The 23,071-nt window shown below is 45.5% G+C and overlaps 1 protein-coding gene and 1 long non-coding RNA gene across 22 annotated transcripts in view; one reads left to right on the top strand and one right to left on the bottom strand.

Annotated features, from left to right (window-relative positions):
- On the bottom strand, positions 1-21,245 carry LOC117719812 (uncharacterized). 2 transcript variants are annotated; one of them, XR_004608234.2, is made up of 3 exons: positions 21,025-21,245; positions 11,342-11,422; positions 1-5,554 (listed from the first exon to the last, which is right to left on the bottom strand). It is a non-coding gene; the product is annotated as an uncharacterized LOC117719812 (long non-coding RNA). The 2 variants fall into 2 exon arrangements; XR_013103798.1 differs by having other exon boundaries at positions 1-5,551; positions 21,025-21,181.
- Positions 21,246-21,273: 28 nt separating this feature from the next.
- Bin1 (bridging integrator 1) overlaps positions 21,274-23,071 on the top strand; it is a 58,549-nt gene continuing 56,751 nt past the window's right edge. For 5 of the 20 annotated variants that reach the window (XM_034518136.2, XM_034518141.2, XM_034518138.2 and 2 more), the window contains exon 1: positions 21,352-21,622. In XM_034518136.2, coding sequence (XP_034374027.1) covers positions 21,539-21,622 — 84 coding nt within the window. In that variant the 5' untranslated portion in view covers positions 21,352-21,538. Of the gene's footprint in view, positions 21,623-23,071 lie in introns of all 20 variants that reach the window. The other 15 variants (XM_034518133.2, XM_034518132.2, XM_034518135.2 and 12 more) reach the window with 7 other exon arrangements.

Genomic DNA, 23,071 nt, shown 5'->3' with positions numbered 1-23,071 from the left:
ATTTCCATGCCGCAGTGGAAATAAATATAGGATCTCAGTTTGCTTTCTATTGTTGTGATAAAGATCTCAACCAAAGGCAAATCATGTGTGGTAGGGGAGACATTTGACTTGCATATCCTGGGTCACAGTCCATTAAGGGAAACAAAAACAGGATCTTGAAGCAGGAACCGAAATGGAGGCTTTGGAGGACAATGCTTACTGGCTTCTCCCTGTGGAGTAACTCAGCCCTTTTTCTATACAACCCAGAAACACCTGCCCATAGTGGGCTGGGCCTTCCCACGTCACTCTTATCTTCTCAGATATGTCTATGTTTGTGCCAAACTAGACGAATCAGCCCACTATTCCATTAGATAACGGCAAGTCCGCATGCAACATACAGCACAGGATTTATTTCATTTTGTAGGTTAGGACACAAAGACTTAAAGTCTACTCCAAATCATGCAGGGTGGCCAAGCTCATGTTGGCCAAAGTGTTTATCTGAAGACTATTGTACAATATAAGCGTACTAATTTAAAGGTTGATGTGCAGTTGCGAAAGTTGGAAATCAATTTTGATTTTCAGAAATAAGGTATTGATTAGGCAATATAGTACAATGTAAGGCCCTCAATGGGGCCGTATACAACAATTAAAAATGATGTTGTGGACAGATGAGATGACTCAGCAAAAGTAAAAGTACCGGCCACCACCCGATGCCTGGGGCACACATGGTAGAAGGAGAGTACTTGCTCTTGTTAGTTGTTGTGCAAACACAATACATAAATGAACAAATACATGTTAAAAATTGAAGAATAATGTGGTATTTACTGACATGGAAATACTTATACAACATAATTGGGAAAAAAAAGGCATATATACATATGTCAACAATCTGAGCTGTTGACCAGGAGTGGACACCTGAATCCCAGTACTGTGGAGGCTGATTGTGAAGTTGAGACCTCTCTGGGCTATATAATATGTTCAAAGCAGCTTGAGAAATACAATGAGACCCTTATCAATATGCATATGCAAAGGTGCTTAAGCCAAAGTGGGGGCATACTACTATTTCATAAGCCATGCGTTGGGTTTTGCTTGACTTTTGCTGGTAGGGATTGAACCCAGGGCAGTTGCACATCAGGTACACATCCCTGTAGATTTTAAAGACTTGTTTTTATTTGTAATTTGGGGTGTGTGTGTGTGTGTGTGTGTGTGTGTGTGTGTGTGTGAGTGCTGGTGCCCTCGGAAGCCAGAGGCATCTAACCCTCTGGCTTTGGAGTTACAGGTGGTTGTGAGTCACCTCGGGTCTTCATGAGGTCCTCTGCAAGAATGGCATGCATTCTTAACCACTGAGCCAGCTCTCCAGCCTCTCACATTGTTTCTACTCTGTAGGAAATACTTAGATCTGGGTCTACTTGCAAAACCCAGCAAGTCTCTCATGTGTGTTCCATTTACTTTCTGTTTATTAATATGTTAACTTTCATAAATGTAGTTGAAATTCATAAACTTTCTTTTTCTTTTCTTTTTTCTTTCAAATTTTGCTTTGTTGTTGGTTTGGTTTTTGGAGACAGGGTTTCTGTTTAGCCTTGGCTTCACTGGGTCTTGCTCTGTAGACTAGGCTTGTCTCAAACTCAGAGATCTGCTTTCTGCCTCCCAAGTCCTGGGATTAAAGGTATGTGCCACCACCACCTAGTGAAATTCATTAAGAATTTCTATATGAATAATTTAGTGAAAAAAGTCACAAAAGACATATTTCATCTGTATGGAAAGGAAATTATATATGCTGTGCAGCTGGATTCAGATTCAGGATGATCCTGCATGAGCGTCAAAGTCGGAGAAACTGGGGCGTGTCACACGCTCAGCTTTCAATATATCCCAAGGAGAAATAACATGTAAAATAAATGATTTAAACTTTTGAAATATAAAACAGATGTTCTAAGGCCTACAAATACTGTTGAGAGAAACATATGGAGTGTGTAATCTAGTTTTTTCAACAATATTCACATATAATTTATTCTCAATAGGCAGGGAGAATTAGGTATAAGTTTGTAAAAAAGAGGAGACTCTGTCAGTCCTGTAGTGATTCCTGAGATTTTACATGGGGGAGGGGGGAGAGTCTGTGCCAGAGGACACATTGCAGGTCATTCCCCAGGCACCATTTACCTTAGCTTTTTGAGCTGACTGGGCAGAAACCCCAGGGATCTCTGTGTCCCTATCTCCTCAACTCTGGGGTTTTGAGTGTGCACCAATGCACCCAATTCTCTCTCCCCACTTAAAATGTGAGTTCTGGGGATTGGCAAACTCTTCATCCGCCATGCTGTCCCTCCAGCCCCTCTCACTATGTGATCTTGGGAAGTCTTTTCCCTTCCGTTCTCAGCATCTCCATCTGAAAGATGAGGGACCACTTCTCAGCAGAGAGGTACACAAGGATTGGCACCTGGTCCTGTTTGCCCTTACAGAGTCTGCAACATAGGCTATTCTCAGTGTATGATGTCATGAGCAGGTGAACGAATGGATGAACTATTCTCAGTGTAGAACGTCATGTGCAGGTGAATGAATGAATTGATGGATGAGTGAATGAATGAATGAACAGAAATGGAGTGGTAGTGTTGGAAGGGCTTTGGAAACATGACATACAGTCATAGTCCTCATCGTGTCCTGGGCCAGAGGATCCAGAGTTTGCAGGGACTTACAGAGTTAGATGAAGCTGTGCTTCACCCACCAGTGTGGGAAGTGGCTCAGGTTTCTGTACTTAGTAGCAATGCAATATTGTTCTTTGTCAGCCATGATATCTGTTCTGTTCTCTTCCTTCCTTCCTTCCTTCCTTCCTTCCTTCCTTCCTTCCTTCCTTCCCTTCCTCCTCCTCCTCCTCCTCCTCCTCCTCCTCCTCCTCCTCCTCCTCCTCCTTCTTCTTCTTCTTCTTCTTCTTCCTTCTCTCTCTCTCTCTCTCTCTCTCTCTCTCTCTCTCTCTCTCTCTATCAGGCAGAGTTTTTCTACACAGTCCAAGCTATGTCCTGAACTCCCTATGTTGACCAGGCTGGCTTCAGACTCATAGAGATCCACCTGCCTGTTTCCCAAGTATTGTAATTAAAAAGGCATACACCAGCATACTCATGGGTTTTCTTTTTCCAACCATGACATCTTAAACACACTATACACCTTTAGCTGTTATCTTGTTTTCTCATTGGTAAAATGAAAGTGATTATTAATATTTAGTTCATAGGGTTGCTATGAGCATTCAAACAATCTCTTTAAAAATTAGCTCAACATCCTTGGAGTTACTCCAGTTGTGTGGTAACAGCCACTAGGCAAGAATTGCCTCTCTCCATCTACAGACAAATTACTGTCCAGAAAAGGACACACATGCAGAATAGTCGACTGATTATATCTGCCTAGACAGAGTAATCAGTCCTTAATAATCCTGCATCACCAAGGTCTGTCAGATGATTCTGGGCCAGAAGGCTGAAGATTTGATGCTCCAACGTTCGGTAGTATAGGGGCTTTTCAGGTGTTCAGAGGTCTCTATAAATTGGCTAAGTTTTAGAAGCTATGCTTTGTGCTTCCCACAATTATAGTTAACTCAGTCATTCTGGATTTCTGATGGGGTTGAAAACTTACAGCTATTTACCATAAGAGAAAAGATTTGAGTGGATGGTCGTCAGCTGACATTCATCCTAAAGCCAGGTTCAGAACTAAATGTTTTAGTTAGGATAAATGACAGAGGTGCTGGTTAGTCAACAAAAGGATGGATGGGGTATTAGGACTATCTTGTACCTCACTGGTACAAATTGGCATAATTATGCTCTAATTGTATTTTGAGAGAAAAGTTTCATTTTAACAGGAAGGGTGATGTGTAGGAGAAGCTAAGGTAGGAGGAGTACTGAGAGGAAGAAAAGGAGTAAGAAGAGGAGAAGGAGGAGAGGAGAAGCTAGGTGATGAAAGAGAGAAAGGGGGGAGACAGGGAGACAGATATTCATGTATCTCCACCAGTCAAAGATAGTTGTTATATCTAGGTCGGTCAGTGGGTTACACCTCTGATTGAACAATTCCAAACTTATAACGCTTATGATTAACATTATTTTAAAAAAATGTATAAATGCAAAAAGGAAAAGGGGGCATGGGATAGGGGTTTTCTAAGGGGGGGGGAATGGGGAAAGGGGATGGCATCTGAAGTGTAAATAAAATATCTAATAAAAACAAAAAAACAACAACAAAAAAAAAAAACAAAAAAAAAATTAGCTCAAAATGGTAGATTGATTTTCAATTGCCTTTTCCTATCCCAAATCCTTAAAACTGGTAGAAAAAAAATATACACACAACATTAATCTCTATTGTAGAGAACAAGAACAGGTGAGCTCAGATGGTGCACATCTTCTTTGTTTGGGGTTTGGTTTTCAGAGCCAGAGTATTACTATGTAGCCCTGGCTTGCCTGGAATTTGCTTTGTAGATCAGGCTGGCCTGTAACTCAAATCTGCTTGCCTCTGCTTCCTGAGTGCTGGGATTAAAGGCGTGTGCCACCATGCTTGGCCTATCTTGTTTTTTTGAGACAGGATTTCTCTTTGGCCTGGAACTTACCAGGTAGGCTAGGCTGGCTGATCAGCAAGCTCCAAATCTGTTTCTGCTTTCCCAGTGTTGGGATTAAAGGTATATCATCATGCTCAGCTTTTTTTTTTTTTCCCTAAGATTTACTTTATTTGTATATGTGTTTTGCCTGCACATTTGTCTGTATACCTGGTGCCCATGGAGGCCAGAAAAAGAGTGTTGGAACTGGAGTTATAGGTGGTTGTGAGCTGTCACATGGGTGTTGGGAACGAAACCTGGGTCCTGTAGAAGAGCAATAAATGTTCTTAACCCTTGAGCCATCTTTCTGGATCAGTTGACTGGCTCTGTACATGGGTGTTGGGGATTAACTTCCGGTTCACATGTTTGTATAAGTAAGCACGTTAGCAATCGAGAAAGTGCCCCAGTCCTGAAGCTTTGAGGAATCTCTTGTTTTAAAAAAGAGGTGGTGTTGCTGGAGGGTGGAACCACTGCAATCTGAGCAGGGATGGGATGTGGCTTTGCAGGTGAAATGATTGATAGGCCGGGGGGGGGGGGGGTTGGGTAACCAACAGGGTAATGTACTGGGATGTTAAGATAGGAATGACAGAGCCAACCAGCAGCCATCCCCACCCCCACTTCCTCATTTAACCAAACAGTGTGCAGCAGTGAGATGTGCAAGCTCTCCACTTACAAAGGCCAAGCAACAGTCCCTCCCCACACCAGGCTCAGACAGAGACTGTAGAACAAGGATGAATTATACCGAGGTGCTGGGGACCTAGCGCATGAGTTTCAGGGGTAGTGGGCGAGCAGCCAGGGTGACTTATCAGGCCATAGGTAGACATTTAGGGCATGTGCTCAGAGGTGGTACTTGCTGCTGTTTCATGGTAGCCAGGGGCCAGTACATCCAAGGCCAGTGTACCAGGGCAGGATCATCCCCAGGCAGCCTGAGGATATGAGGCCAGACAGCATGTGGAGTTTCCACCTTTCTCTCCTTCTGTCTGAGCTGTGCAGATCTCTAATCATTCCTCTCTGGTTCTGCTGAAAGTAAAAGGGGAAAAGGGAACTTAAAAAGCGGAACTGGAATGTGTGCTTAAAAGCATGTCCTATTTAAAGCTAAAGCCCCAGCTTTAAGAGAAGTCAGCATAGAGGAAGACTGTTTAAGTGGGGATCAGCACTGAGCCTAAAGTCCTTTAAGTCCTCCTGCCCTGACAGCTCCAGGCCTGGGGTGGGGGCAGGATGTGCTGCGCTTTAGCTTTTCGCTGTGTCTGCAGGTCCACTTGTTCATTCTGCTCAACTCAGACTCTCTGCCAAAGCACACAGGAAGGCCACAGGGATGGCAGTAGCACTGCCGGCAGTCTGAGTCGTTTCACTTGTCACCTTGAGGTCTAGGATCACCTGAGAATATGGCCTCTGCTGGGGAGTATTTATTAGGTTAATTGAGGTTAATTGTGAGTAGCACCATTCTCTGGGCTAGAAGCCTGGGCTGTGTGAAAACAAGAAAGTGAATTGAGCACGTGCATCCATCGTCATTCTCTCTGATTGTGGGTGTGATGTTATGTTACCAGCTGCTTCTAGCTCTTGGTGACTTGAATTCATCACTATGATGGACTGTCCCTTTGAACTGTGAGCCAGAATAAGATATTTCTTCTTATATTGCATCTATCGATATAAAGAAGAAGAAGGAGGAGGAGAAGGAAGAGGAGGAGGAGGAAGAGGAAGAGGAGGAGGAAGAGGAGAAAGAGGAGGAGAAGGAGGGGAAAGGAGGAGGTAGAGGAGGAGGAGGAGGAAGAGGAGAAAGAGGAGGAGAAGGAGAAGGAGGAGGAGGAGGAGGAGGAGGAGGAGGAGGAGAAGAAGAAGAAGAAGAAGAAGAAGAAGAAGAAGAAGAAGAAGAAGAAGAAGAAGAAGACCACCAACAAAGCAGGACAGAAGGCAGAACAAAGACAAACAAACAAAATTAAAGCCTGTGCCTTCAAGTATGACCTAATTTGTTATTTATGTTCAGTAAAGCATTCTCATTCAACATGTTAATTTGGGAGAGAGGCACAAACATTCAGTCTGTAGCAATGAACTTGAAATGTTCATGGAGAAAAAGAAGCATCTGTGTTGGTGGGCTTTATGTGTGGGATGGTTGCACCCACTGCTTAGTTAAATGGCAGTAGAACTATGTGGCTGGAGGAGAAAGTTGTATAGCTATGATTGACATACATAGTCAGTTGATGTCAGTCACAGAGGCAGCCCTTTGTAATGTGGGTGAGTCTCCTGCTATCCAGTCAAGGCAGGGCTAGCCAAAACTACAGTCTTCTAGAATAAAAAGCATTAGCTGGATTGTGACAAGAAATCTCAAAGGAGTTTCAGTCTGCTGGCCTACTCTACAGATCTCAGAACTGGCTAAATCTAGGATAGTTTGAGTACCAAAAAAATAAAGAACTAAATTAATAGATCTTAAGATGTCAAAGACAAAAAGAAAAAAAGAAAGAAGAAGGAAGGAAGGAAGAAAGGAAGAAGAAAGGAAGGAAGGAAAGTTAGACTAGGTGTAGTGGTGCACTTCTGAGACTGCACCAGACCAGTCTGGGCTAAAACAGGTGCTAGGATAGCCTGGGCTATGTCAGGAGAACCTATCTAAAAAGCAAGACAAAGCAAAATAAACCCCCCAAACAAACAAAAATCTCAAAGCAAATTCAACCAGTCAGTCAAAGAAAACAAACAAACAAACAAATAAACAAACAAAATGTCTGCAGGAAAATAAATGGTACTGGAAACTATATTAAGCAAGGCAGCTAGGCTGGGAAGACAGGCTGGGAAGCAGCATGCTCTCTGGTTGCAGGTCCTGGCTTCTAAGTCTCCTATGTGTATTTACTTGTGAGATGTAAATGTGTAGAGGCCAGGAAGCTAAAAGGGGCCAAGAGAGGAGCAAAGAGGCTGGAAGGGAGAAGCTGGGGAGGTGATAATGTAACACCGGTGATACAGACACAGGAGAGGGAATGCTGGGCGGAAAGCTTTAACAGGAACAAGGGAGCAGCAAAAAGGCGCAACTGAAACTAAGTATGAAAATGCCAAAAAGAAAACAGCCAGTTTGTAAGCTTATTAAAAAAAATAATTAAAAATATCTCAGTGCATTTACAGCAATGTTTAAAAAGAAAGTGGAAGTGGGGACACCCACCTCATCTGTCACTACTGATGACAGTCCTACCATTTCCTCATTCTAGGAAGGAGGCACAATCGTGCATTTGTTTTTGTTTTTAAACAGGAAATGTAGAAAGATATTAAAGTTGGAAAATCTCTCTTTGTGGCTCCCAGTGAGAAATCAGGTCACCGAATGGGTCATTCTGGACACTGAAAGTTCCTGTCAGAGAGTCACTGGGGGTTAGATTCTGTGCAGTGACAAATGACCTCCCTGCAACTACACTGCTCACTGCAATGTGAAAACGACCTGTCGTGATGGAGTCATGAAGCATCATCACCTTAGCAACAGTCCAGCCAGCATCAGGCATTTCTCAAGCTGGCATGGTCAAGTGTGTATATTCAATGTGTGTAGATTTATTTTCTAATTCAAAAGGTGATCACTAGCTTTATTGATCTGTGTGTGTTACGGAGACAAGTCTGTGCTGTGGCATGTGTGTGACAGCCAGAGGACAACTTTCAAAAACTGTTTTCTCCTTCTGCCCCGTTGGTCTTTGGGGATGGAACTCAGGTTGTCAGGCTTGATGACAAGTACCTTTATGAAGATAGACCTATTTTCTAGGGTGTGGTTATGCCAGGTTCAAGGCTACAGAACAAATCAAACCTCCAGGAAAACAGTTGTCTCATGTTCAGAATATGAGCTACTCAGTTGATAACTAACCCCTCCTTCCCCTTCCTGTCCCCCCATCCCCCCCTTCTATGTGTGTTTGTCTGTCTTTGTCTTTCTTTCTCTGTGTATGTTAAAACAAAACAAAACAAAACAAAACAAAATAAACAAACAACAACCAATCCCAACAACACCAAAACAACAGCCAAGCTCAGAGGTATGTCAGCAGGTAGAGGCAGCTCTATCCTTGGGGCTTACAGAATGCCCTAGGCAAATTGGAGAGTTTTAGGCCATAGGGAGACCTTATCTTAGAAACAAGGTATATGGCTCTGAAGAATGACATCTAAGTTAGTGCTCTGGCCTCCACAAGTACACACCACATACACACACATACACACACCACATACACACACACACACACACACACACACACACAAAGAGAAAGAAAGAAAAGGAAGCCTTAAAAAGAGGCAAGCACTTCGTGGGCACAGAGGATTGTGGGATGAGATACATCTGACAGATCTGACAACATTGCTGTGACCGCGGGCAGAGCCCGTTGAATTGGACATTGTCAGATGTTTACTCGGAGTGAACAAAAACCATGATTATGTTGTGTTCTCTTCTGTAAGATGCAAAATGCAAAACCCATGATTTCATTGCAAGAGTAATGCTGGCCACCTGCACTTCGGTGAATGTGCGTCTGTCTATCCCAGTGAGCCTGTCCTCAAGGTCCAGCCAGGCCAAGCCCAGCTGTGTCCCCAGAGCTTTCCCCAGCTCCATAGCTCCTGGAGTTATGTAGCCAGGCAGGATTAGTAGATGTTGACTTCAGAAGAAAGACAGAGCATCAGGAAAAAAAAGTAAGTTAAATATGACTTAAAGCCGTATGTCCTGTCCAGACCTATTTTAACCAATGTTCACAGAGAAGGAGAAATGGTTGGGGAGGATAGCTTATGTGGTAAAGTGCATACCTTGCAAGCCTGAGAATCTGAATTTACACCTGAGAGTCCACATTAAAGAAACTCTGGGCCCAGCGGCTCATGCTTGTAACCCCAGAGCTAGGCTCATCCCTGGGGCTGACTATCCAGCCAGCCTAGCCTATTTGACAAGTTTAGAGCAATGAGAGACCCTGTCTCTAAAACCAAAATAGACAGTACTGGAAGAAAGACACTTGTGGCTGACCTCTGACACACACAGCACTCATACCCACAAAGATACACACACATACACACACACACACACACATACATACACATATACACACATGTACATACACACACATGGACAAACACACATGTACACACACACACGTACACAAACATGCCCATACACACAAGCACAAGAGAGGAGGCACAAAGCAGCCATGAGTGAGAAGATGGCTAAGCAGAAAAGGTTAGACAAATACCCTTGCCATGGATGAGACCTGAGCTCTAGGGAGGCCACGGTCTCCCCATTTTCTTTCCAGTGCTGAGGGCCATATCTGAGCTTGGGTGAATGGTTCCCACAGCCTCTTCATGGCACATTTCCTGAACGCTTGGTCTGTGTCCACCCCCAAGGATAGTACTGGGTGCTACTGTTATCCAGACCCAATGTCTATCCCCCAACAGCAGAGTTGAAGGCTGTGGCTCTCCAACAGATTCACCTCTACTCAAGGAAAAGCCAATATTGTGTAAAGTGTGTTAGTTTTTCAGTGTGGCAGCTGAACAGGAAGTGATTTGTTTCCCCTGTGTGACTGTCATTTCCTCTGCATTTTAATCATCACTCAGAGAAGAGCACACACCCTCATTCACTGTCAGGTTAAGAACAGGGACTAAAGCTGGGGAAGTGGGTCAGTCACTAAGGTGCTCGCTGCTCAAACACAGGCTCCTTCGCCCCTAAGGTGAGCATGTGTGCACCTGTAGCCTAGGCGGTAGGAGGAGGGGCTGGGGCTGGGTGGAGACCAGGGGGTCCTTGAGGCTGGATTCTCAGCAATCTTAAAAGAAAGGTGGAGAGCCCCATTCTTCCACTAGGACAGGGCACATTTCTAGTGTGTGGCGGGGTGCTAGGTATACAAGATAGGCAAGCACTGCATTCTAGGGGAGTATGGCAAAGAGTCACAGTCCTAAGTTAGTGAATCAAAAAAGGCATGCTGGGTGCTGAGCTAAGTTCTGGTTTTGTCTCCCAGTCCCATCTCCCAGAAATACGACTCAGACTTAAATTATACTTACAAATACCTTGTTCACATAGCTAGGCTCTACTCTGACTAGATCATAACTAAATATTTATTTTAACCACATTTTGCCTCCTGGCTGGTTACCTGAGCTCAGGTACTATGTGTCCATGCATCTGTCTTCTCATCTCTTTTTGGGCTCCTCCCCTGCCTCATTCTCTCTCAGATTTTTTTTCCTCCCAATGTCCCACCTCTATTTTCTGCCTAAGCCATAGGCCTTAGGCTTTTTAATTGATAGGTGAGGAGGCAGCCATACAAAATGACCTCTCTACACTGGGCGAGCTGATGCCAAAGTCGAAGATGTCATGCCAAGTAGCTGGGTCTCTGTGTGCTTGTGCTTCTGTGTGTACATGCACACCTGTCTTTAGAAAAGATATATGCAGAGCCCCAACTGTGTACAGCCTGGGCAAAGCCGTGATGTATGAAGTCAGGGAACCATCTCTACCCATCTAGGTATGTTCCAACACACAGTCACTTGGGACTTAAAGACTCAAATGGCTTCACAGTTGGATTTTGGGTATGCATGATGGATTTGGATAGAAGAAGAGACAGAAAAAAATGAGAGAATAAGGAAAAACCCGTCCTGAAGAAGCAGAAGGAACATGGGAGAGGGGAGACCAGCTATGGCAGAATTTCAGTTGACCCAGGTTCCCAGCAGCATTAGATGATTTCAGTCTTTTTAATCTGAGCTACTTCTTTCTATACATGCACAGTGTTAGCCCATCTGAGTTTCAGCTTGACTTCCCCTAAAGATGAGGGAAAACGAGCCTCTTATTATATGCATAAGCTGTTGTTTATTACCATAACAAAATACCTGACAAAAGTAACTTACGGAAGAAAGGGTATAGTTTAGCTCATGGCTAAAGAGTACAGCCCATCATGGGGGAAGTGGGAAGAGCTGGTCACATCGAATCTGCAGTCAGGAAGCAGAGAGAGATCAATGTCATTTTTCCCTCATTTTCTTCAGTCCAGGATCCCAGCCCATATCAACAAACACAATCTAGGTACTTACTCATATGCATGTTCAGAAGTTTGCTTAAGTGGTCCCAGATCCTGTCAAGCTGACAATCAGTATTAACCAGCATGCTTTGCTTATTGACAGTTGTGAATCTTCTTTGGGGAAGGGTTTCTTTGAATAATTTGCCTGCTTGTTTTTAGTGAGCTGTTTCTTCTGATTAGGGAATTGCTGTACATCCTTATGTATTCTGCATACAAGTCAGGTCTGCATATCATAGGCGAGCTTATCTGTGTAGATTAATCCTTCATTTTCACAATATGCCTTGGGGAAAGAACACTTTCAGGACTTTCAAGTTCCATTTAGCAATCTTCTATGACCTTGAACAACTTTTAAAATATTTATTTATGATGTGTGTGTGTGAGCTCAAATGTGCTACGGCCCGTGAAAGCCAGAGGGAATCTCCAGAGTCAGTTTTCATCTTTCTCCTTGTTTTGAGGCAGGGTCTCTTCTTATTCTGTTGTACCATATGCTTCCTGTCAGCCAGCCCTTGGGATTCTGGGCCATTCTCCTGGGTCAGACTGTCATCTGCTTTGTCATCAGGTGTAGTGAGGTCAGAATACCACTGCACTGGGTGATTCCATTATTTCAGAAATTAAACTTGTGCCATCAGGCTTGCATGGAAGGTGCCTTTAGCTGATGAGCCATTTTGCCAGGCACATTTAGCTATTTTTAATGGTAGCTTCATATTAAAGTTATAAATACACCAAACTTAAACATAGCCAACTGCGACTGAGACATTTATATGGGCCTCACTTTTCACCATGGTACTTACCCCGTGCTCTGGCACAGCAACCCAGAATGCATACATTTGTCATAGACCCTGACACTGCTGTCCTAAAGGGTACCGTGCCTTGTGCCCTGTAAGTATGATTCAAGGAAGTGAACAGTCCTCTTAGATACCCTATAGTATTTATGTGTGTTTATAGATTGTTGAAACTTTAGCAATGCTTAAAAGGGGCAGGGGGAGTTTTGCCTCCGTGCTTTGTTTAAATAAACCCTGTTTTGTTTGTTTGGTAGCTAATACAAGGATAATTATAGTAAACTTCCGAGAAGCATCTCCCAGGTTGGGCTCTTGCCTCTATAGGATCTCAGCAGTGATTTGTTGCAGGAGCGCTGGGCAAAGGGCGGTTTGCTCTTCTGCACTTCTGTTTACACATTGGTAAAGCTTGCAAAGGTCAGACTCCTGCCTTACCTGAGATACAGGCCACATACTACACTGACGAAAGAGACTGGGTAGAGGGTAATCATCACCATTTACTAGTCCCCTAAGTGCAGGGCCAGGAATGTTTAGGTTACTTCCAACTCCTAACAATAGCCTGGCCAGACCAGTGGGATTGCTTTCTTTGAAAAAAGCAAGTAGTTATCGGCCCAGGGCCACATACCAATGTGGATAGTAGAGCCACTCACGGTGGCACTAAGCACTATTGTTGGGTGATCTTCTCGATCCACTATCTTTTAGGTTTATTACGGATTGAGAGGTCAACAAAAACACAGAGGAGAAACGAGGAAACTGTCATCTTGAAAAGTTTTCCTTATCTAATTGTGTGCCTGGGGTTGATCTCCTCAATCTTCTTATATCTTATTCATTGAGACAGGCTCTCTCAATCAAACCCAGAGCTCACTGATCAGGCTTCTCTGAGTAATCTGCTTGCTCTGGGGTTTCCCTGTCTCTGCCTTCCAAGCCTAGAGTTACAGGTGGACGGTTTACCTGGATTCTGGGGATCTGAATTCCTTGGGCTTGCATAGCTTTAACCATCCAGCAACATACTCAGCCCAGGCACGACTATGCCCCCTGCCCTGAACCACACGCCCTTCGGAGGACTTCTTTTTCTGGTGGCAAAAGGGCAGAACTGGTTTACATACTGTCAGAAGCTTTCTTGCTATTCTGGAGCCAGCAGGTGAGCAAGTAACTGACCCACTGCTGAGACCCCTCGAAAGATCTGTGTCAGTAGGTTTGGAAGCTGGGGTGCAAGGAGGGAGATTCTTTTGGAGAGCTCTTAGGATACTTGTCTTCCCTGGTCTGCACGGATGGCCACAAAGAAACTGGACAGACCCAGGGAACGCTGTGTGGGCAGCTGTGCTCAGCACAGACTATGAAGGGCTTGTCCCGAGCCCCTTTCCCCACTCTAAGCATCTTTCCCTGACCTGGGTGTGCAGGCACGCACATGACCCAGTGCATTCTTTACTTTTCTTATTAATACAACAAAATACTTGACAAAAACAACCCAAGGGGGAAAGGATTTAGTTTGCTCGCAGTTGGAAGGTATAGTCCATTATAGTGGGGGGGGGGGGGAAGGCATGAAGGCAGAAGCTTGAGGGGTCACAGTCCACAGTCAGCAGAGAGAAACAGTCCACAGTCAGCAGAGAGAAACGGAGGGGAGTTTTCTTCAGTTTGTTTCGTCTGGGACCCATCCTGATGGAATGGTGCCACTCACATTTAGGGTCTTCCCAGATCAATGAGCTCAGTCTCTCTCACAGACATATCCAGAGAGCTGCATTCTAGGTGACCCCAGATCTTGTCAAGTTGTTAACCAACACATCCTGTTTGCTTGAGATAATCAGAGTTGTGTATTTCTTGGGTATAGTTACTTTTCTTCTTACTACTAAAATCTGTCCCATGTTTGACATTCCAACAAAGAGGTTGAGGTAGAGGCATACATGAGAGTAGCTTGGAGGTACCTGTAGGACTAGGTATGTGCTGGAGTTGTCTCTCAGAAGGATAGACCATATATTAATGGTATATGATGTCTCTTTTAATTACAAGTGATCTCTGATTGGATTTATTTACCTATCCATTTATTTTATATTGGGTCTTATACATCCCAGATTGGCCTAGAATTCAGTATGAGGATGACCTTGAACTTCTTATCTTTCTGTCTTCACTTCTATGATATGCTTTCACTTGCACGAGCTCTCTCTCTGTCTGTCTCTCTGTCTCTCTCTCTCTGTAGGCGGGGTCAACTTTAGATCTTTGGATATCTTGCTCCATCATGTTCCATCTTCCTCCATCATGCTCCATCTAATTTTTGAGATAGTGTCTCTCACTGAACCTGGAACTCATTTAATTGAGGGAGGTTGGCTGGCCAGCAAGCCATTGAGATTATTCTGTTTCCACTCAAGTGCAGCAGCACTAAAGTTACAGGTGCACACTTTTATGAGGGTGCTGGGGATCTAAGTCAGGTCCTCTTGCTCATGTGTCAAACACTTTATTGACTGAACCCCAGGTCCCCCCAAAAAGCCTTAAACTCTCTGGATCATACACACGTCCCTTGAAGCTAGGTATGCATATATCAGGTGCAAAAAGAAACGTTTCCCCTAAGTCATACTATCTTAGCTGTTGCACAGCAACATACAGCAACTTCCCCTTCCATATAAGGTAGCATCTCCATTGGTGTAATCCTTGTCCAGTTCTGTGTTGACGAGGCAGCCATGTTGGCGAGGCTTCATAGGTGTAGATTCTCTGATATTTCTAGGCGATGAACTGTCACAGTAAACATCCTGCTTTTCTGACTCTTACAGTCTTTCCTCTCCCTACGATCCCTGACCTTTGCAGGAGTTGTATTATAGATGGGGCTGGGCACCATATGGTAACTTGTTCTTTGTATTTTAATCCATTGTGGTTTTCTTTAATCGTTTCTGTCTGTTGCAAAGAGACGTTTTTTTAGATGGGGGTGGGAACTATATTTACATGTGGGTATAGGTATTTAGAATGTAAGTAGGAATTGTTCTGGTTTGGTAAATGGCAGTTGTAGGCTCTCCCTCAAGATCTATGACTTCACCAAGCATCAGGTAGCTGGCTACTTGGTTTCTAGTACCAGGCATAATTCCCCTCTTGTTAACTGGATTTTAAGGTCAATTAGAGAGATGGTCATTTCTGCAAAGGTACCTGTGCCTCTACTATAGCCTGAGGGATTTTGTACCATGGTGGTCTCATTGTTTTAGTTTATAGGCATCATAGCTGGGTAGGTTCCCTTCCTTAAAAACTTGCATGGCATGTCCTGACACCACAACAAAAGATTCTTAAATGCACATTGCTAAGTGAAAGAGGCTGAAAAGGTTATATCCTGGCTATGGTTCTATTCTGACATCAGAGGAGTATCGATGCTGAAGAGATGATGCAGCAGTTAAGAGCACTGGGTACAATGTGAGATGACCCAGGTTTGATTCCAATCACCCACATGGTGCTCATGACCACCTCTAATTCCATCCTTAGGGAATGTGATGCACTCCTCTGGCCTCCTTAGGCATCAGGAATGCATGTGGTGTACAACGTATACAGTGGCAAAAACACTTGTACACATAAAGCAGGACATTATTTTTAATAAAAATAATATAATTGTTAACAAAGGTGCTCAAATAAATAATATTCTGCAGCTCCTGAATTATAAAAGAAACTCAAGGAGGGCTGGAAAGACAGCACAGCCATCGAAGACTAGATTTACAACCCAAAGTGTAAAAGAATCATGAGGAAATCCTGTTTCTCTGCAAGAAAAAATTTACCATTCTTAGCATGTCTATACAATGGACATTGCTACATCAGAACAACCAAACCCAGAACACTGACAGCACTCAGAAGCTAGTGTGGTTGTGGATAGAGTGGTAGGATCTGGCCTTTGCTGGTAAGAATGCAAAATGATTCAGCTACATTAGAAAATAGCTTGGGAAAATCTTTTAACACTGAATTTATTCTTGTTGTTTGGTCCAGCAATTGCACGTCTTAATACTTCTCCAAAGGAGTCTATACCTTATATTTATAAATACCTGAATACCAGCTACTTTCAGCTAGCTTATTTACAATTATCCAAAATTAGAAGCCAAGAAGATGTCACTTAATAGGTGAGAGGGACGGCTGTGATGTTTCAGACAAGGGGATGCCATTCATGCTGAAGGGCATGAGTTTCTAAGCCACGGAAAGATGCAGGAATCTTGCCCTCCCCCGTGCCCTGTGTCTGCTATGCCTGTGTACTATGCATGCTTTGAGTGTCAGTGCATATGGAAGGCTAAAGTTGATGTCAGGAATCATTCCTGATTGCTTTTGCACCTTAGTCACGGAGGCATGTGACTCAGTCAAATCCAGATCTTGCTGAGACAGCTCACTAGCCACCTAGCTCTGGGGGACACCGTCTCTACATTTTAAGACTGGAATTACAGGCAGATTGCCACACCTGCCCAGCATTTATGTGGGTTCTGTGATCCACACTTTTGCCCTCAGTCTAGCGTGACAAGTGCTTTAACCACTGATCCATATCGCTACCTATGTGACGGAAGTGAAGGAGGAATCTCAAATACATATTACTAAGTGAAAGACACCAACCTATAAGGGTAATGTACTGTGCAGTTCCAACTCCATGGCATTCTGGAAGTGGCGCACCAGTGTGGAATATGAACAGGTCATGTGTTGATGGGAGCTGGGGATGAGGGGGGTGAATAGCTGGAACACAGGAGACAGTGAACTGCCCCATGTATGGTATGCATGATGCTATAATGGTAAACACGTTACTATACACTTGTCCAAACCCATGAAATGTACATCACCAAGAGTGAACCTAGTAGAGAAATGAGATTATCAGGTTAATCAACTGTAACGAAGGGCCACTCTGATGCAGATGCTGATGGAGGGGAAGGCTACGTGTCATGGTTAGTGTTGTCAACCTGACACAACCTAGAATCACCTGTGAAGAGAATCTCAGCGAGAGAGTGTCTAGATCAAGTGGGTCTGTGTGCATGTCGGTGGGGATTGTCTTGATTGACTTAATTGATGGGAAAAGACTCAGTGTGAACGGTGTGAACGTGGGTGGCCCCACTCCCTGCTGTTGAGCCCTGGATTGTAAGAGAGTGGACAGAGCTAGCTGTGCACCAAGTAGACTTCATTTTCTCTGCTTCTGATGTGACTAGTTCCCTTAAGCATTTGCTACTGTGATGCTTCCATTGTGATGGACTGAAATTTGGGATTGCGAGACAAAATAAGACCCTTCTCCCGACACTGGTTTTTATCCAGGTAATTTAATCACAGCAACAGAAACAAAACCAGGACACCATGCCTGAGTGTGAGCGGCAGGTACATGGGGAATGACTGTGTCTTCGGCTCAGTTTTGTTGTAAACTTAAAACTGGTCTAAAAGGATCTGGAAAGACCAACAGTTAAGCACATTCTGCTCTGCCAGAGGACCTGTGTTTGGTTCCTAGCTCTTGGGTGGATCAACACTGCCTGTGACTCTGGCTCCATGGGATCTGAAACCCGCTTCTGGTCTCTGTAGGCACCTGCAATCACATGCACATATCCAAATGCCTGCTTGTACACAATTTAAAACAAATCAATCTTTAAGAAGCCGTTTTGAAACATAAAGTCTATTAGAAACATACATTGTTTCTCTGCCTCCTCTAAATCCAGGTCCACAGTGCACATACTGTTCCTGAGCCTTTGTGCTTTCTCTCTCTCTCTCTCTCTCTCTCTCTCTCTCTCTCTCTCTCTCTCTCTCTTTCTCTCCATATTTGTTGCTTCCCAAATACTGTTCTAAAAATAGTTTTCTTGTAATTTTTGCATTCACAATTTTTGTATGTGTGTGTTCATATGTATGGTTGCACATGGAGACCAGACAACAACCTTGGGTGTCATTCCTCAAGATACTGTCTACCTTGGTTTTTTTTGAGACAGAATTTACCTGGAATTTGCTAATTTGCTTAGGATGGCTGCCCTAACCTGCACAGTGCATACACTCTTTGCCCACAGCCCCTTGCTGCGTGTGGTGTGAGTTTGTGTGTGTGGAAGGGTGATGCGAGACTAACCTTGGCTAGAATTCCTCAGGAGCTGTCCAGCTCATATTTTGGTACAAGGTCTCTTACTGGCCTGGACTCCACTGTCAATTAGGTTGGCTGGCCAGTGAGCCTGCGTCTTTATTTGGGTTGTGGAGATGGAACTAGAGCCTCAGCATTCTTTCTTGATGTATGGTTGTTCTGAGTCTTTGATCCTGGGGATCTAATTAATTCCTACATAGATTTGAGGATAACATGTATATATTTGGTTGTCTTTTCATTTATAATTATGCCAAAGGCACCACTTTCCTCCTATTTTCCAATTGTGAAAGATTCTCCAAAGGCTTCTTTTACTGCTCTGTTGCCATGGCTGGCTGTTTCCCAATGAGGAACATTTTTGTTGCTTTGTATTTTTCTGTCATATTTTGAAACACCAGAAGCCCAGTGAAGCAGAATCTTCTATTCCCAGGGGCTGACTGTAATAGAATTTGACTTCTGCTCATTTCTTTCCTCAAGGAGTGTTGGAAGAAATTGCTTTGACAGGCCTGGAGATGTGGTAGGGTACCTGCGCAGTGTGCATGATGCTCTGGGCTCTGTATATAGTACATTGTAAACTGGGCATCGTCGCATATACTCGTAGTCCCAGTGTTTAGGAGGTGGAGGCAGGAGGATCAGAAGTTCAAGGTCATTCTCAGCTACATAATAAGTTTTAGGTCAAGGGATATATAAGCTTTGGGAGGAGGGAGAGGGGATAAAGGGAGGGAAGAGAGGGAACTACTTACTGTGGGAGGATGGTAGACAATTGTGAAATTAGGAAAGAGACCATGAGGTAAAACTATATTCAGGAGAATGCTGTTTTAGAAACCCAGGCTGTTTAGATTTTGTTTGCTGGGTTCATACACGGGGCATAGGTTTATAATGCTAATGTGCATGTCCATGTGTGTATATGTGTGTGCATTTAAGTGTGTGGTGTACATGTGTTTCCCATGGAGGTCAAAGGTCAACCTTAGATATCTACCTCAATTGTGCTCCGTTTTATTTTTACTGGTCTGGGGGTTATTGACTTCTTTAGTCAGTCTGGCTGGCCAGCAAGCTCCAGGGTTCTTCTGTTGGTGCTTCTCAACCCCTGGCATGAGTCATCCATGCGCCAAGCTTTATATGTGTTCTGGGATCTAACATAGGGATATCAACATATTGATAATTTCAATAATACTTTCCATTCCCAGTGTTTGGTGCTTGTGAGGGCTGGTTCTTTGCTTGTCATTTTGTTGGTGACCAGCTGCTGAGACCTTCTTCTTGCCACAATAGGAAGACTAATGGGCCAGGAAGAAGTCCAGGATGGGAGAACCAGATATAGCCAGGTGACATACAGAAGGGCTCCAGGGATCAAGATGGGCCATTGTGAAGGCTGGCTGAGTTTTCTGTTTTTAGGTCTCAGTTTCTCCATTTGTACAAGGACATGGTGGCGAGCCTGCAGGTGTACTTTCTGAGTCCCACTATCCCTGGGACCCTGTCCCAGCTACCTTTGCTCCTCTGTCTACTGTGAGGGTTCCACAGGTCTCACACCCTGGTTCCCGTCCATGTTGGACACATCTAAGTCCCCAGGAGCACTTATTTCTGTTCAGCTTCACCTACAGCTCCTGAAAAACTTCCAGGGCACCAAAGTGGCCTGGAACTGGCCATTCCCCCTGGTATGGCTTCGGGAAGAGGATGTGGATGCCAGCATACTCCACAAATATACAGTTGGTTCTTCCTATTGGCAGTTCTGCATTGTAGGACTGACAACGTTCAGGGAAAATTTTCATCTGCAGTGAATATTTGCATTGAACTCCTTTTTTTCTTGTCCTTAGTATCTAAACAATATAGCTATTATACAATATTTGCATGTATTAGACATTATAAATCATAAGAAATGATTTAAAGTATGTGGGGGAACAGGTGTTGGTTACATGCAAATACTCTGCCATGTTTGTATATGTGCATAATCATGTGTGTATGTGTGTGTATGTGTGTCCACTTAAAGGTCAGAGTACAACCTGAGCTGTCATTTTGACACAGGGTCTCTGATTGGTCTGGAACTTCCCAAGTACAGCAGTCTGGTTAGATAGCAAGCCTCAAATAACTGCCTGTTTCTACTTCCCCAGGAGTCTTTTGCATAAAAGACTTGAGTATCCTGAATTTTGGTATCTGTAGAGGTCATAGCAAGTCCCTCCCCCTCTAGTGATGTAAGGTGTCATAGGACAACCTTATTTATCTTCACGAATACTGAATGACCCTCAATCATTTTCCTACTACAGGATTAGGCAATCCTCCCCTCCCCCACCCATTGGCGGAAAGACTAGGATGCAGCTGGCTTCTTGGTTGTTTCATTTGTAAAATGCTCAATTGGAGCCCCTTCCCTCATTGGATTGCTGGAGACTGGGAGGAATAATGCTCACCAAATCACTCAGCTCAGTGCCAGGCACACATTAAGTATGTAGTTAAGGTTAGGTGATCGTTAGGATGATAGTTAAAGGCCAAACTGGAAAAACCGAGTGCTTAGTCGGCACGGGGCTAGGCAAAGAGAAAGGGACAGAGAGACGTGCCCTCGGGTGTAGGAGGAGGCGGACGCTGGACTGCCAGCAGGAGGGGAATCCCTGGGAAGGGCACTTTCCCAGTCCGCGGGGACTCTGGGATTCCAGGGCCACGCACAAGTCTATCCCCGTACGTTGTCTTTGATTTTTAGAAAGCACCCAACTCCTTTACCTGGTTATCTTCCTAGAGTTGCAGAAGGTATCTGCTTGGGAGGAGGACTTACGCCTCAGGGTCGCGGTGGCGCTGAATTGCGGACAGCGTAGGTAGTCCCCATCCCCAGGCGGAGTCGCAAGCACGTCCGGGGAGTCCCTGACCCGCAGCCCCCAGTGCCCGCCCTCCAGGATTCCTCCTCCGCCCAGTGAGATCCAGATCCCAGAATGGCCCTTTAAAAGGCAGTGTCGAGTCCGGAGGGGGCGGGCAGGGGGCCGCTGACCCGCCCGCGGCTGGTCCCTTCTCCCCGCCCCCTCCCTCCTCCTTTGGCTCCCTCCCTCCCTGGATCCCCGCGTTGCTCACTCGCTCTCCCCGCGCACGCTCCGTCTCCGTCAGTCCCCTGAGCTGTTCTAGTGCGCGGCGTGGAGCCAGGGCTCAGGCTGGTGGAGCGGCCGGGGCTGGAGGCTGGGAGTGCGGCGCGCTCGGCCTCCCCGCGCCATTATCCGCGCTCGCTACGGGCGAGGCCGGCGCCAGGATGGCAGAGATGGGGAGCAAGGGGGTGACGGCGGGGAAGATCGCCAGCAATGTACAGAAGAAGCTGACCCGAGCGCAGGAGAAGGTGAGTGAACGGTAAACCTGCCACACCTCTCACCCCTACCCCTGGGATCTAGCTGGTCATTTCCGGATGATCACCGCCAAGGAGTCCCCGGGTTTGGTCTCCTTGCAGTTAAGGTGCCCCCCTTCTCTCTACCTGTGCTCCAGCATGGGAGAGCGCAGCTGTCCACCTTGTACCCCCCTCCCCCCATCGTTTTGTACCTTCGTAGCTCCTCTGCAGAGAAGTGGAGGCCCACGCTCCGGTTTGATCCTCGGACGCGGGGTCCACTCTCACCCTACCGTGGAGTCCAAGGGTCAGGAGGCTGGGAGGTGACCCCCGGCCCTGCAGACCCAGGCTTGCAATCCAGGCGGGGCTTGTATGGGGGGAGGGAGCCTGTCTCACCGCTCCTGGGGCCGAACGCGTCCCAGACTTCTAAGGCTATACTTTCTTTCCCAGCTGGCTAGTGCGGACGCCCACTGCCCTCTTTTTCCTACCGCCTCTCTCTACCTTAGTCTCGGGGGGTTCGGGGGGGTGTCGCTTTCCTTTTTCCAAGAGGTGCCTGCGGCCTAGAAGGTCCCGCCCAGGCCCGCCGGGTAGCAGATTCTGCACCCCTCGCCCTAACAGGGCTTTGGCGGTTCCAGCCGCTGGAGAGAGTGGTGGTGGGTGCTTAAGGCTATCCGGTGGCCCAGAGAGGGGTGTGGAGGGCGCCACAGGAAACCCTATCCTTGTTATTTGAGAGTATTCTGGGGTTTTTGCAGGGGAAAGGATCAGAGCTTCCTGGGACACCCTGACAGTGCAGGAAATGCAGGGATTGGGGGCGGGGGTCCTTCGCTGGCCTGCCTTTTACCCCGCGCCTTCCCTGGCTTATTGAATTGGATCACGCCAGCTGCTGACGCCACTTCCCCTGCCAATTCCGACTATGAAACCTGAGATTGTACAATCTGTGCTTCTGCCAGGGATAGCCCCTCATGGCTCTATCTGGGCCGGGGCCTGGTGGGGACAGGGACAGGCTTGCCTTTTTCTGCCTGTCGTGGGCTGTTTATAAACAATGACTTTTGCAGCTGAGAGCTGTGAGCTCCCCAAGGATGCAGCCACGTGATGGGGGGTGGGTAGATCTTTCTTAGAGCCTTACTCCTTATCCTTGTGGTTACTAGCTAAGAAGAGGGTTACTGTGTCTGGGGAGGCTCTTGTTAATCCCCTGATCTGGCCAGCGCTCCTTTCCCCAATCCAGGAGGAAAGCAAGAGAGATGAGAGTCGGATTAGGACCCTTTCTGTAGTCTGTGGGTGGCTAGGGAGACCTGGGTGACCTGGCTGGAACAGTAGGCAGATACAGCCACCCTGACTCCCAGTGACCTAGTAATTCTTCTAAGGTATCTGGAGCCTGCTTCCTACTCCTAAAGGAAATGAATGGAAATATTTGGAGTAAACTGAGACAAGTTCCCTACCCCCACCCTACGAAGACCAACTTCATTA

The sequence above is a fragment of the Arvicanthis niloticus genome, chromosome 14 (genome assembly GCF_011762505.2).
Source record: "Arvicanthis niloticus isolate mArvNil1 chromosome 14, mArvNil1.pat.X, whole genome shotgun sequence".
Classification (NCBI taxonomy): domain Eukaryota; kingdom Metazoa; phylum Chordata; class Mammalia; order Rodentia; family Muridae; genus Arvicanthis; species Arvicanthis niloticus.
Note: the sequence above shows the minus strand (reverse complement) of the source record. Positions and strands in the feature narration are given on the sequence as shown.